Source organism: Cylas formicarius, unplaced genomic scaffold (genome assembly GCF_029955315.1).
Source record: "Cylas formicarius isolate icCylForm1 unplaced genomic scaffold, icCylForm1.1 PGA_scaffold_10__41_contigs__length_53128322, whole genome shotgun sequence".
Taxonomy (NCBI): Eukaryota; Metazoa; Arthropoda; class Insecta; order Coleoptera; family Brentidae; genus Cylas; species Cylas formicarius.
Window position 1 is genome coordinate 22,256,561 of NW_026844214.1, and position 15,091 is coordinate 22,271,651.

Below are 15,091 nucleotides of genomic sequence, written 5' to 3' on the forward strand. Positions count from 1 at the left end.
CTGACAACATGAGATATGTCATGGTTAAAATAGTTGACATAATTGAAAATATTGAACACTTACTTGAAGGCGACTACTCCCAAGTATGTTTTAATATCATTTTGGGCGTCTGTCCCTTTCAAAATTGTAATTGACTGCTTTAAAATTCTATAATTTAATTATATTAATATTTTCGAAACAACGCAAATAGTTTCTCTAATCATTTTGCTTGTATCGGGGTAATATTTGAGTGTAACAAATTTGTGTAATCAAATCACCGCTATCGAAAGCTAAATTGAAGACTTTCTTTTGAGTCAGTATTTTACAAAATTTTCTTATACGAATTTAACTAACTAAAAATTAACTTAAGTAAATTCAGCGTAGCTGACAACTCTTAACAAATTATCAAAGTCATTAAGGAAATTTCGAAATCCGCCACTTGGTGTACTACTTGAAAATTTAGATTGTGGTGCAAATGCATTTTTTTATACAAGCAAAATAGTACAGACATTATATATACATACAGTTTACATTAAAAACGAAACCAATGGACCTAAATCATTCGAAATAATAACGTGTTCCGACATCAGTCAAACACAGAGAATTAGTTAAGTCACTAACGACCTACCTTTCTCAGCCTTTGAGGTATTATGATTGTCTTAGATATATTATTCTCTCGGTTATAATTTGATACTCAGTTCCTTCTTTTTTTGCCATTCACGTTTGACTAACTCCGCGATGAAACAGGACTGATGACCGTTTAATAATTCAGAATGATAGGCAATAGGAAATATTTCAGCATATTGCATGTAGTAAATACAACTCGACCCTAATTTTAGTTAAGTCGCAAAAAGCTTTTCATTTCGACACGAAGACAGACTGTGAAGCTGACTTAGTCGACCTGCAAAGCTTTCAAAATCCTTTGCAGATAATTTAAGGATAAATGAATGTCATCAAGGCTTCAGCGGAAAAGAAGATATTAGAAAATTTTGTCCAGGTGGTCGCGAAGTGGCATAACCGCCATTTTGCATTTTTTAAATTATTTCTATTGGAAATCTAGCTAGTTTCAAAGCGAAGTTGTTTTTTTTAACACTTTTTCACCTTTTTATAAAACAAAGTGGTGGGGAGGTTGATTCATCTACTTTTCTAAATAAACAGCTGGAACTTACGAACAAACTTGCTCTCGTTTAAAAAATAATTTATTAATTCATCAAACGAATCTTATCCCACATGCAAAAATAAGTTTTTTTTTAATAAAAAATTTGTGAAATGATAAATTATAGTAAGCTAGTGGAAATAGTATCTCGATATCTTGGTCCTAGCCTAAAACATGGAAGAAAGTAAATTTTGATTTATAAAATTTAAAAAAGCCTCTATGTTTCAAGATTCAGTGATTACATTTTATAATTTTAGTAATGTATTCTTGGTGGAGATCTAAGAAAAAACGCGTATGCGCATATTAATTAAAATGCAAGGCAGAATATAAACAGTAGACCAGAAAGGGAAAACAAATGCATAAAATCGCCTTTCCAACAAATACTAAAATTCTACTTATACAGGCAGTTGTTTTGTTTTGTTTTTGTAAACACCAGTAGTAAGGCGTTAAAACCTTTAAAATGCTTCTTACAAACGATAATGGCTTAAATCAGCTTTTAGTGAGAAATTTTTGCTATATTGGCAGTTTTCAACTTCAGTAAACAAAAAAATGTATAATTATAGAATTTTATCATTGAATATTGAAAAATAACAATAAATACTGGTGTAAATGCGTTTTTTTTAGAATTATATGAAAACAAAAATTTTTTTTTATCGTATATGGAGGTATATGGAGATACATTTTTTTCATTAGGCTACTCACGAGATTTTTATGAAAAAGGTCATAATATTGCATTTAATTTTTTATTACTAGATAAGCAATAACTGCTGTTTCCAACAAGGCCAAGTTTGTTACAATGATTTCAGCTTTGCAACACCTGTTTATTTAAACAAATAACACTCCCACCACATTATCATAATATATGGGTGAAAAAGTGTAAAAAACAAACTACATTTTAACTTTGAAAGACATACATTTTTTTGGTACATTTACTAGGTGCATTACAGTGAAAAATCAATTTATAAAGTTAAGATGGCTGTCTTAGAAATTTGAAAATATTTCCCACGATCTTATTTCAAATAATTTCTGAGATACAGTACTTCGCACGCTTAGCATATGGATAAAAAGACTAATTAAAGTAATGCTTCCATCGACCACCTGAAAAAGTCATTAACCTATTAAAATTTCTTCAGTTGTCCAAGTTACTTGTAAATGACAAAAATTGCCGTACCGCAGAAGCGCTTTTATTCTTTCGTTCATTCTACTGGGGTACTACTAGCACTCAAGGTGTAATTTCTCCATATTTCCCATAACTTATCTGGCCGATTTTCCTTTGCCCCTCTTTTTATAGATAAGGGGTAATTCAAGGTGAAAATCCCCCTATTTTTTATATATCTTGTAACGGAAAAGTCCGGCACTTTTGAAGAGGCAAATTTTATCGTGTTTCCAAATGGCTCTTTTCTTAGACGTTTAATTTGAAAATGAATATCTCATCTCGCCCATTCGTACTTTCTAACTAAGTAAACGGTAAATTTAATTTTTATTTACATTAGCATTTTTATCAATTATTTACATAGCATACAAATTATTTTTAGGAAGAATGAAATTAACCAGTTCAAATACGATTAAGGTATAAGGTGGGTGGCTCGTTTATTATTGGATTTATCTCGGAACCTGTAATATGAAGGCAAAAATTGTTTTGATTCACTTATACTTTTAAATTATTTTATTTTTATATATTATTGTTATATTTCTGTGGACTAGTAGCAACTTTCTTATTTTAAATAATCAAATAATTTAAAAATTTAAACAATTTTTAATTCCTAGCAACTTTCTAGAGATATTGACTTACTTACCGACTTTTGCAAATTTAAATATAGCTATCGATTTCTAGGACTGAATCCTTTCGTTTATTTGTAGTTGTTTGAATACGGGAAACGGAGCTCATAAATAGGAGAGTGTTTATATAATAGTTTATATATACCACTAGCATTTTCTGCATTATTTAGGTCTTTGTTAGAAAAATGTTGTTTAAACAAGAGATATATATTTTTTAAAACTTCTGGATTCTTTCTGCGTCGGTTTTTGTTGAGTCGAACTTACTTACGTTTCGCCAATCACCAGAGCTTGACTGAAACTGTTAAACAGTCGAGCTCTGAAAAAGTCAACAGGATGATTGGCGAAACGTTAGCAAGTTCGACTCAACAAAAACGGACGCAGGAGAAATCCAGAAGTTTTGTAAAAAGTGTTACAGTAGCTTGTGGAAGTTTCTTTGAGAAATTATAAGCAAATTTGCAAAAATAAAAAATGATATATATACGTATATTGTTTCGCCAACCATGCCGCCATGCCGATAGTTACTTCTTTTATGAATTATTAAATGCTATAAAATTATAAAAATGGGATGTTTCCATTAAAAAAAAATTCTCAACGATGTTTTAATTGCCTGGTTATTATTGATTTTGAAAATATTAACATAGACTTCTAAATTAGATAATCCTATAAGGAAATCAACCTTAAATATAGCTCAGCTTTCAAACAAAAACTTAGGCAACATATTTTTAATAGGCTTGTCACTGTTATTATTTTGCTCTTCTCCCTTGTTCTTTCTTTACTTTTCTTTTACTCATAATATTGTATTTTGTGTAAACGAATAAAAGTTGTTTCTTCTTCTTATTCTTCTTCTTATTGTTATTATTATTATTATTATATATATATATATATATATATATATATATATATATATATATATATATATATATATATATATATATATATATATATACATATATACATATATATATACATATATATATATATATATATATATATATATATATATATATATATATATATATATATATATATATATATATATATATATATATATATATATATATATATATATATATATATATATTCTCACGTATTGATTCACGGATGGAAAAATGTGATGACACTATATTCCGGGATATCATCCGTTCGCTCGTTGAACTCCGACTGGAATCCTGCATCCGACTGGAATCCTGCAGACGTTTCGCCAAAATCTCACTTGGCATCTTCAATGCTCGAACACTTCGAACACTGAGTGTTCGAAGTGTTTTCGGAGCGCGAGCATTGAAGATGCCAAGTGAGATTTTGGCGAAACGTATGCAGGATTCCAGTCGGATGCAAGATTTGCAGGATTCCAGTCGGATGCAGGATTCCAGTCGGAGTTCAACGAGCGAACGGATGATATCCCGGAATATAGTGTCATCATATATATATATATATATACATATATATATATATATATATATATATATATATATATATATATATATATATATATATATATATATATATATATATATATATATATATATATATATATATATATATATATATATATATATATATATATATATATATATATATATATATATATATATATATATATATATATATATATATATATATATATGTATATATATATATATATATGATGACACTATATTCCGGGATATCATCCGTTCGCTCGTTGAACTCCGACTGGAATCCTGCATCCGACTGGAATCCTGCAAATCTTGCATCCGACTGGAATCCTGCATACGTTTCGCCAAAATCTCACTTGGCATCTTCAATGCTCGCGCTCCGAAAACACTTCGAACACTCAGTGTTCGAAGTGTTCGAGCATTGAAGATGCCAAGTGAGATTTTGGCGAAACGTCTGCAGGATTCCAGTCGGATGCAGGATTCCAGTCGGAGTTCAACGAGCGAACGGATGATATCCCGGAATATAGTGTCATCACATTTTTCCATCCGTGAATCAATACGTGAGAATATATATATATATATATATATATATATATATATATATATATATATATATATATATATATATATATATATATATATATATATATATATATATATATATATATATATATATATATATATATATATATATATATATATATTTAGACCTGCAAACGTCACTTTTGACATAATAGTATATTATGCAACAAGTGCGGCAAATGGCATTTGACTCACGAGTTTATTTGACACGAGCGGAGCGAGTTTTTAATAAACGAGTGACTTTGACAAACGCCAAAATTCAAAGAGTGGGAAATATCTCTGAAAACATTCGATTGCTCCAAACTCCGTGCGGTAAAATCCCGGAAATGTCTGAAGTGGATTGGATTTATGGGAAACGAAACTGACATGGTAAAGTGACGCTTCCCACACGCTAGATCGGTGGGTAATTAGGTATTTTACAGACGGGAGTAAAATATGTTATGAACAATAAGTTCCCTTGAATTAAAAAATGTGTGAATATTCGGGCTGCTCTATTTGAAATATGAATCTTGTTACTTGTGCACAAAAATACACACATCCTTTATATATAACAAAATATTTTACACAAAATATTTTTAAAATATAAGTGAATCGAAACTACTTTTGTCCCTATTTTTTTGCTATTTTTTAGGATTCCAAGATAAGGATCACAAGGTATCCTATAATAAACTGGTAACCCTGTAGATCTGCATGTATGTAACAGCAACTTGTACGCACGTGCATGTGTGGAACAAACAAAAAAGCAGCGACGTCAACTTAACATGACTAGATTGGTATAGAGATACGGGAATGTTTATGTTACTAGCGAGTTTTGTTTTAAGTGTACCAGAAACATCGCGTTTTCAATTAATAAATAGAAGTGTAAATGATCCCTATTCATATTAAAATTGGAACGACAAAACTATTTAAATTATTGTCTGCTCAATTGAACATGAAGCGGCCATTTTTAACAATTTCATAAAAAAATTCGCTGTACGCTTAATATTAGGTACAATCTGCGGATTGGTTCATGTTATTTCGCTTCTATATGTATGTTCTACATTGCGATTAGGTAAACTTTTTGGGAGGTTGTAAATAGATTGTTTTTTGTTAGTTTGTATAGGGTGGTCCAAATTCGACGAACTTCGGGAGATTGGTCAGTGCAATTGTTCAAAATGTTTGCGAGCCATAAAGGATTTGAACGTTTGTTTGCGAGTTGATTTTTCAATCTATCTAGACCTATTTTTTTAGGTGTAAGGCAGGAGTTAAGAGTTTACCAAATAAATATACGAAGAGGTTCATATTCCAGTTTTACTAAAATATATAAATTTGAGAAATTTAAACTTCTTTCTCTACTAATAAACAAGAATTGTAACCGAAACCAGAGTGTGTGAGTTGTGTTTTTCTTGTCTAACCAAAATAGTGCAGACAGTATTCTGGACTCAAACGCTTTGCTTAAAAGGGTTCTGTTCAAAGAGATTTTGCTGTTTACCTATTTACCAAACTAACGTTGATATTAATCAACCGAAATAAACAAGGATGTCCAGTAAATCCGAGCATTTTGCTATGACCTGTCTCAGTTTTCCTAAAAATATTTGGACCAACCTGTGCAGCGTTGTTCTTTTTTCAGTAACATCCAAGGTCCCACTCAACAACCTACGTCGGATCTCAACAACGACAGTGTACGTCACGAATGCATTAAACTAAAATCAGCTACTTCTCCCGACATCGTCCCGGTTCCATACATCTAATACCACACTCCCGGTTTGATCATCCATCGTAACTACGTCTGTATCAACCGGGCGATCTTCTGGAATCGTTATCGCGGTGCTCCTGCAGGGTTCCTCATCGGGATAGTGCTCCTCGCTTTCCCGATGCACCAGCACTTGCACAACAGTCGATTCGCTGCTTTGTCTTTGTAATGGCGGCTTTACATTGATGGCACTGTCCGGTGAAGCTTCGGTCACCAGGATGCTCACGTCCGAGGTGTGCGGACATCTTTCCGACTGCGTCCGGTGACAGCCGCCGGAGCTCGCCATCGACGTGGGTTTGACTTTCACCGATCCACCACGTTTCCGACGAATCAGGCTGCCCCTTTTCGGTTTCGCCTCATCTGATGACGAAGTCAGATGAAGGGATTCGCCTGAGAAGAATGAATAATTTTGAATATGGGTATGCTAGGAGCAAAGTTTGTAAAATGTTACATATGGTCGATTCTTAAAACATGAACGCTTAATAAAAAAATGCTTAATAAGATCACGCATTTGAAATGTGGACATACAGGAGAATGCTTAAAATATCCTGGACCACAATAACCACAAATGAAGAAGTTCTTCGAAGAATGGGATACGACACACTACTTCTGAATATTATCAAGCGTCGAAAATTGAATACCTAGGCCATATAATTACAGTATTTCGTTATGATTTTCTCCTTAACGGAAAAATAGAAGGAAAAAAGTGGATTGGGCGTAATAGGCTTTCATGGCTAAGAAGTCTGAGACAATGGATTCCAACTATGTTTTGGTAAAAGCAAAAATAGGCGAGTTTACGGGTCTTTTTTTATTTGGAAATAAATCAGGGGAATATCCTTCTTATTCGATTTTAGTGTACCTACAATGATAATATTCTGAGTCATAAAGTATGAGCCAGTGTACCAATCGAAGAACAATATCTTTTGGAGCATTTGCCAATTTGTTTCTTTCCGCAGTAAAGTTCAAAATTGGACACAAAGCATGTTGGAACCGCACTACACTTATATCGGATTCATAACATTGACTATATTGTATTGACTGGGTATTTCTGGATGAATACGATAAATCGTTTTTTACGATTACGGCGTCATATACTGAGAATCCAAAAGAGAACTTTGGACAAAACGTAACGATTTTGTGGCGTAGAATTCGAATCTGTAATAAAAATGGGAGTTTCTAATTAAGCTTTCAAAGTTACCCCCTCTCCCTGACCAGTGGGATAAAGCAGGGGGCCACGTCTGGTATTATTAAACAGTTCTTATTTTTTTGTTTATTCATCAGTTATGGAATTGTCGAGATATTTCATCGCTTCTATAGGTTCTGAACACTTGGCATGAAATTCTTCAAGGAATTGAAAAATGAAATAGTATATAGGCTACTCCATTTAAAATAAGTAAGTTGGTCACCAATTTTCGGTATAACCATAGTTTGTACAATTCCAAAATTTTATTAATTATATATAATTCTCCACCACCAAAGTTTTCGGTGAGATACCCAGTTTTGTGTAATTTCGGCTAGACATATCTAATTGAATTTATCTCTCACCCAGTATATGGTTAATATGACAATTCCGGTTTAGTGTCAATTGTTTTGCAAAAAGTTATATTGGTTTGCTCCAGTTTATTATGTGTATTTGCATAGAAATACTGCATGAAGTAGGTGGGTCAATTTATGACAAATGTTAACTTTAAGAATTAATTGCTATTATAAAATTACTTACCACTAGAACACAAGTTTAGTTTATTTAGTGGTTGGCCACTTAAGAAATATAACTATATATAAAAAAAATATTTTTTTCAATATAATTTATATATTATATTATATATAACTTACTGGTTAATATTTTTTATTAAAATTTTTTCATTTCAGATATATTTTCTTGCGAAGCTTGCAAATTGATTTCAAGATATTTTTTTTATATTTAATTATTAAATAAAAATAATTAGAAATGGAATAACAATATTTTAATTTTAGTAAGAAAATTTAGGTTCTCGACAACTTTAAAATAAAATATTTAGAACTTTTTGGGCTGCCATTTTTAGCTCATTTTGAGTACACACTTAACCTAACTTAACGCTCACCCAGAAATTTAAAATCCCTTCTGGGTGTCAGCGGCGAAGTTGCAGCACTGACGGTATCCGGCTTCTCGATCGCGTCCTGGTGACGCAGGAAAAAGTTGTACAGACTCCGGCGACGCGAGCCCGTGTTCGTCGGCGTGACTGCGCCTTTGGGCGGCGAGCCGGCGTCCGGAGTCGCCTGGCTCACCTTGATGCTCACGACATCGGAGGACTCGCGCCTCAAATCCAGGTCCTCAGGGGGCAAATTGGCAGCGCTGGAGAGCAACAGCAGGGGCAAGTTTAACCACGGACCACCCAGCTCGCTGAGATCGCTAGCGTCTGAGGCCCGTGAGGACTTGCGAGATGAGGCCCGGGACCCACGATGCACGTGAAGGAAAGCCGATAATCGGCCTCGCCAATCTCCGGGCGAGGAAGTCTGAGTGGTTTCGTCCACTTCTTCAGCTGCCTTCTCCTTCTTCCGCCTAGCAAATAGAATAAAGTAATTTTATTTTAATAAAATCTTCTGTGATCTCGTCACGTCTAGTTGCTCTGTTGTTTTATAGTGATTAAAAGTTTTCAATCTCTACCCACCATTACCATTGGACACGACAATTTCTGTACAAATTACACCGTTCGGATTCTTATTTTAAATTTAAACATTACGAGAGGATTTTCTAGAGTATTATTCTACTATCGAATGATGTGAAAATATTGATCGGCATAAACGAAGACTCTGAGCCGCCCAAATGTTGAGTCTTTGTGCATTTATACACTTCTTCCTTGTCTGTCCAAATCATATCCACAAATAAGTTTAGTTGCAGAGAAGCATAGGTTTTTAATATATCTTTTACCTTTTGAGGTTTGGTGTTTTATAACTATTTTAGAATAACGAAGTATTGAAATATTGAATAATATTTCGGTAAGTATTTTATCGCTTTATAAAATAGAGAAAGGCAAAAATCCCCTTTACTACTGAAATATTTGCCTTTTAATCACGCCGCTACCATTGCACTTTAGATCGAGTTCACTGCGTTAGACCTAGCGAAAACGTGATGGTCATTCTAATGATTGTTTAGTTGCGCATTATGGGTATGGGTAGAGTGCGTATAAAGTATAAAGTTAAACATTTCTAATCTTTATATTATAGTGTACGATTTATTAACAACGAAAGACAATGACAACAAAAGTATAAAATACTAAAATTGTCTCTAAACAATTTATAAGAAAAAATATTACACATTTAAAATTCTTAATAATTAGCGAATATTTGGTACTAGTCAGCAATGAGAAGTCATTAATTAGATTCATTTAGAACAATCGCCTAAATTAATTAGTAAATGATACAGAGTGATCATAAGTCGAAAAACTGCATAGTAGTTACATATGTAAAATACCATAAGCTGCAGATTAGAAGTGCCAACGAACACTTATGTGTTATACGTACAATTTGGGTACGTGCAATTTTGCACACTGCTATTGGTCCTTTTAAAATTACTCTATGTATGAAGCGTGCCCGTACAAGAATTACTTTTACATACACCTGAAGTAGTTTCATTTAAACAATCAACACTGTCGTCATTCAACCAATCGTTCCCTACGAAAATAAATCGAGAATACATACTTTTGATAGTCCCGCCACGTCTTTTGAATAAATCGCGCTGCCTTATCTTGCCTCTTCCATAACCTAGTAGACGAAACAATTTCCAGTTCTTTTCGCGTCGGGAATTGCTTCTTAAATTTGATGTCCATCTGTTCTTGCAACTGAAACATGATTATTTGAAATTTTGACATGGTGAAAACCGTTAAGTATAAGTTTTTTTTAAAGTTTTTTGACAGTATATGTTTGAGGCTGTATTGTCTGCTAAACAGGATGAGCTTAGAACATAGACAGGTAATTTTTTTTAAACAAGATTAATGCTAATTTGTGTATGAAATATTGTATTGCGCCTCTGTCTCCTCATATGACCTACGTAGATTCTATTGAAAAAATTCCAGAAAAACATTTGCACCACTTAAACTAGGAATTCTTGAAGTTTTTAAGTTCTTAAGTAGTCATATCAAACTTCTCACAAGTTCGATTTTGAAATTAGCGGCACTTTTCAAAAGTTCCAGCGCACCTGTTAATAAAAAATGCCAAAGGGTAATTTTTTCTCTTATGTTTAATTTTTCTGTGTTTAAATTTTATAAAATGGGGTGTAGTGGACATAATAGAAATAACACCGAAAACCATTTAGTGCCTGTTTTTCAACGTAATTGTTTTAAAACCAACAAGCAAAATGTTTGCATAACATTGTCAAAGGCTAAATTAATTTACGTCCAACAGACGAAAAAATTATAATTAAATTATTTCCGAAATATATGTCATTTTAACTTGGATGTTAATGAATACCTTTTTTTCAACTGACAAAATAAATTATGCTTCATTTGACATTGTTCAGTTAGTATGAACTCAAAATAATAATTTAATCAAAAATTTCGTATCTAATCCGTTAATTGTTCATTAATAAAAGTTTTAATTTCGGTTTTAATTCAATAATGGTGAATTACACTAATGCAGAAGTGGAAGATATATATTTTATGTGCGGGCGTGCAAACGGAAGTTTCTTGGAAGCCTAAGTGCACGTATCCTATAAAATCTATTTTTGTATTTTGGTGTCTTGGTTGCAATGCGTGCAATCCTTTATATTTTATTTTTTTAACTGAAAACTGTGTAAGTATTCTGCAAACAATGCAAGAGACAAAAAAGTTTCTAATAAACCGGTGTACTAAACTTTATTTTTATTCCATGTCGTTGCGTAAGTTCCTCTTTAAATTTAGTTAAGAAGAATGGTAGGGGTAGTCAATCCATTTCACTCATTTTAAAAAAGTGCTAAAATGTGTTTTTATAATAGTAATACTTTCATAATATTTGATTGTTCTATATATTTTCATTTTCCGCGCAATGTCTCTAATGTTTGACTTTTGACCAGGGGTTGATGTAGCAAACTACCATTTATTTCAAACAACCCTTAACTTTTTGGCATTTATTTTGAAGCACAGTCTATGACTAAATAACTTTTCTAAATCGATTAGAAAACGGCCTTTCTATGGTGGTACTTTCATTGTAATGGAGCGACATTTAATTTACACGTGTTACAATTAGAATTACGTGTAATTATTACTTTTATCTGATAAATTTTTAATAAATAACAATATTTATAAGTGGTACACACTCCTTCTATAGAGTACCCCCCTACCATTCCCCTGTTTTTATTTCTTGAAGCAAAACAAAATGCTTGTTACTGTTTCGGCTAATCTTAACAATATCCACACTGTAGGTGGCGCTACGACGCAAACTGGCTTAATTTTTTTGTGAAATAATATTATTTGCAATGTAAATATGGCCATAAAATATTTTCGTCGCTTTGTCCAAAAGACACTCTGTAGTTTAAATAAATTGCTCTGTTGGTTGCCCTATAAGAAACTATAATTTTTTTTTTACCAAACATTCAAAAAGTAAAGAGGAAGCGACTTACTTTATTATTACTTATACTATAACTTTATACTATTTTGTAAAGATGCTAGTATAGAAAACTTAAAACCTCCATCTCCCTTTTTAGATTTTTTAACGATTTTAAAAACCTCAGTTTTTTCACTAGATATTATAATTCTTACCTGCCGGAACGTATCAGTCTCCTCAACGTGCCCCAGAACATGTTTAACGAGTGCGTGCAAAATATCTAAACAGTGTATCCTGTTCCCCTTCGCTATCGGTAGATTAAAACTAACCAAAGCGACCGTGTTGGGCTTGGATATACCTAGAGGAGGATCCAACGACGCAATGAAGTCAGACAGCTGAGAGAATCTTATAAATTGAGTAGCGTGTGGATCATACCTGAGAATTAAGCAAATATTTTTGCATTGATTCTCAAATTAGTTCGTTGCTACTTACTTGCTCCATCTAATATAAAACATTTCTAGATCGTCCTCCACAATGCCGATTTCTTCTTCCTGATGCGCCTGATTGAAGTTTTCTAAAATTATTGCTATGTACATGTTGATTACGATCATATAATTGATGATAATAAAACTGGTGAAGTAAATGATGGCCAACAGTGGGTAGCCGCAATCCCCGTTGGTTTGGTTCTTGTAGTGAGGATCGCAGTCTGGGTACTCGATCATAAGGGATTCGAGAACGTCGTTCCAGCCAGCGGACGTAATTAGCCGAAAAAGAAGATGCATGGACCTACCGAATGTTTCGAAATTGACCATGTCGTCGAGCGCACCTAAACGGTAAGCAGCTACAGAATACTATTTGAACGTGAAATAACGTGAGGGGTTACCTTGTTGACGCACGTGGCCAAATAGAAACATCCCTATGATAGCGTAGATGAAGGTGATCAACGCCAAAAGAGCACCGATATTAAACAAGGCTGGCAATGACACTACCAATGCGAAGAGGAGCTTTCTGATACCCTTGGCTGCCTACAAATAGAAGCATTAAGCAAGTAATGGTGGGCATGATAAAGCTGAGTTCTATAAATGCTTTAAAACAACATATTCACTCCTTTCAAGTACTTGCGTTGCAGGACGAGACCTTCTGAGTAGTCATGAAAGATCTGGATATTATCGCCGGAATTTCAGAAAGTGGAGATGAAATAATAGTAAGAATCTCGATAACCAGATGAAATGGTGTGTAAACAAATAAACATCAAATATCAGTATAAAATAACCCATCTCTCGATATTTATTTACTAACAAAATTGAATTACCAATGTTGGTCTCCTTCGACTGGCTTATAAAAGTTCCCAAGACGAATCAATCGGCTCGCACTGTCAATATTGCAAACCGATAGGCAAGTGTTTGATAAACGATCAAGACGAGCATCACTTTCCGCGTGTGTGGTGAATTGCAGAAAAGTTCTTGGGAAGAACGTCAAAAGATTGAAAAATTGGAATTACTAAGCGCAATTGTGCACAATCCTTAAAGTCTTAACCTCCTAGGAATTGAAATAGCGAAAATAATAATTGTTGATCATGTTGTTCATTTTGTTCAATATTAGTTGATTGTTTGTATTCCAGAAATTCTGACCTCGAGGCTTTGGAGGTCATCGGTCCAAATATGCCGCTAATTAAACCTTGTTTGGTAATAGTAATACTCCCATACTATTTAAATCAAAGAAGAAATGTATTGTCAAAGATTGTCACCTTCCAAGCCGAAGAACCGGGGTGTATTTTAATTTATAGGGGCTCGAATGTAACCAAAAAACAAGCTACGTTCACGTATTTTTACTTGAAAGTGGTTTCTTGAAAAAGAATATGGGCGGATGGATTATCAGATATAATTAATTTGGTTGTTTTGCATAAGACGCGCTACACGGGGTGCAGGAAATCAAAAATCATGTTTTTTCTATGTATTATTTTTCATAGGTTTCTTTTTGATTGAGTTTATTCATTTATTGCGTCTATAAGATTTCCATGGGTATGAAATTAAACTGCGGAACAAACAAAAACAGTTACGTGTTTTCAAAAATCTTTATCTGCAAAACGAAAAAAGATATGTGGACATGAATTTCGGCTTATGGACGCTCATTTTGTTATTAAAGTTTTTAAAATTTGGAAGGATTCATTGTACAGTGTGGGAAACCAAACACTACATTTGTTTGACAAGAAACGAAACTTTTTTTCGCATTTTGACCACATTGCTGAGTTCTATCTATGTATTAAAAGTAAAGTATGAATACGAGCGATTTTTGATATTTTTAACAGTGTTTTTTTTTTCTATTTTCATTTTTTTTATTATTTACCCTAAAAAACGAAATTACTTTAGGTACGCTGGTTAGGAAGTGATTGAATATTTTCGGTAGATTTTACTTAGCATTCGCTCTGCTGTGCTCCGCTGTCCTTCGCTCTTACCGAAACAAACTCGTGCCTTCCATCAAAATTTTTTCGTACTTTTTATTAATTTTAGCCATTTTTAAACCGAAACGTCATGCTGAATGATGCTTTTAATTTGATATATTCATTCAAAGAATTATATTTGTACCCTTCCTAACTGTTTATGGAAAGTCGGATAATTCATAAAGTCAGCGAGTTTCAAAAAGTGTTACTCAAAAGGTTAAAAAACATGGACAACTCCTAACTAAAAATGCCCAGCATATATTTTTGAAAGAGACTAATAACTCACTAACTAAAATGTCAGCTGTTAGTACAGGGACCTTAGGAAGTCTTGGTTTTTATTATCTGTCCCAGACTTTGTCATAGGTTTTTATATCTTACCACTCAAAATTTAGTCTATTTGGGGCAAAACGAACGACGTTTCGCTATTGGATCTAAGGAAAGATGCTTAGTTTAAAAAATCAAAAATCCAATATGGCGACCATATAAAATAAAGTTGATGATGGTGAAGAAAA

General features: G+C 33.1%; 1 protein-coding gene across 3 annotated transcripts in view; it reads right to left on the bottom strand.

Annotated features, from left to right (window-relative positions):
* Positions 1-1,043: 1,043 nt before the first annotated feature.
* Positions 1,044-15,091, bottom strand: part of LOC132703789 (sodium channel protein 60E-like) — a 192,846-nt gene continuing 178,798 nt past the window's right edge. For 2 of the 3 annotated variants that reach the window (XM_060673274.1, XM_060673266.1), the window contains exons 27-32: positions 13,023-13,164; positions 12,632-12,965; positions 12,355-12,574; positions 10,322-10,461; positions 8,725-9,182; positions 5,047-7,033 (exon numbers count right to left, since the gene is read on the bottom strand). In XM_060673274.1, the coding sequence (XP_060529257.1) occupies positions 6,600-7,033; positions 8,725-9,182; positions 10,322-10,461; positions 12,355-12,574; positions 12,632-12,965; positions 13,023-13,164 (1,728 nt within the window). In that variant the 3' untranslated portion in view covers positions 5,047-6,599. Of the gene's footprint in view, positions 2,234-5,046; positions 7,034-8,724; positions 9,183-10,321; positions 10,462-12,354; positions 12,575-12,631; positions 12,966-13,022; positions 13,165-15,091 lie in introns of those variants that run through there. The other variant, XR_009619148.1, reaches the window with a different exon arrangement.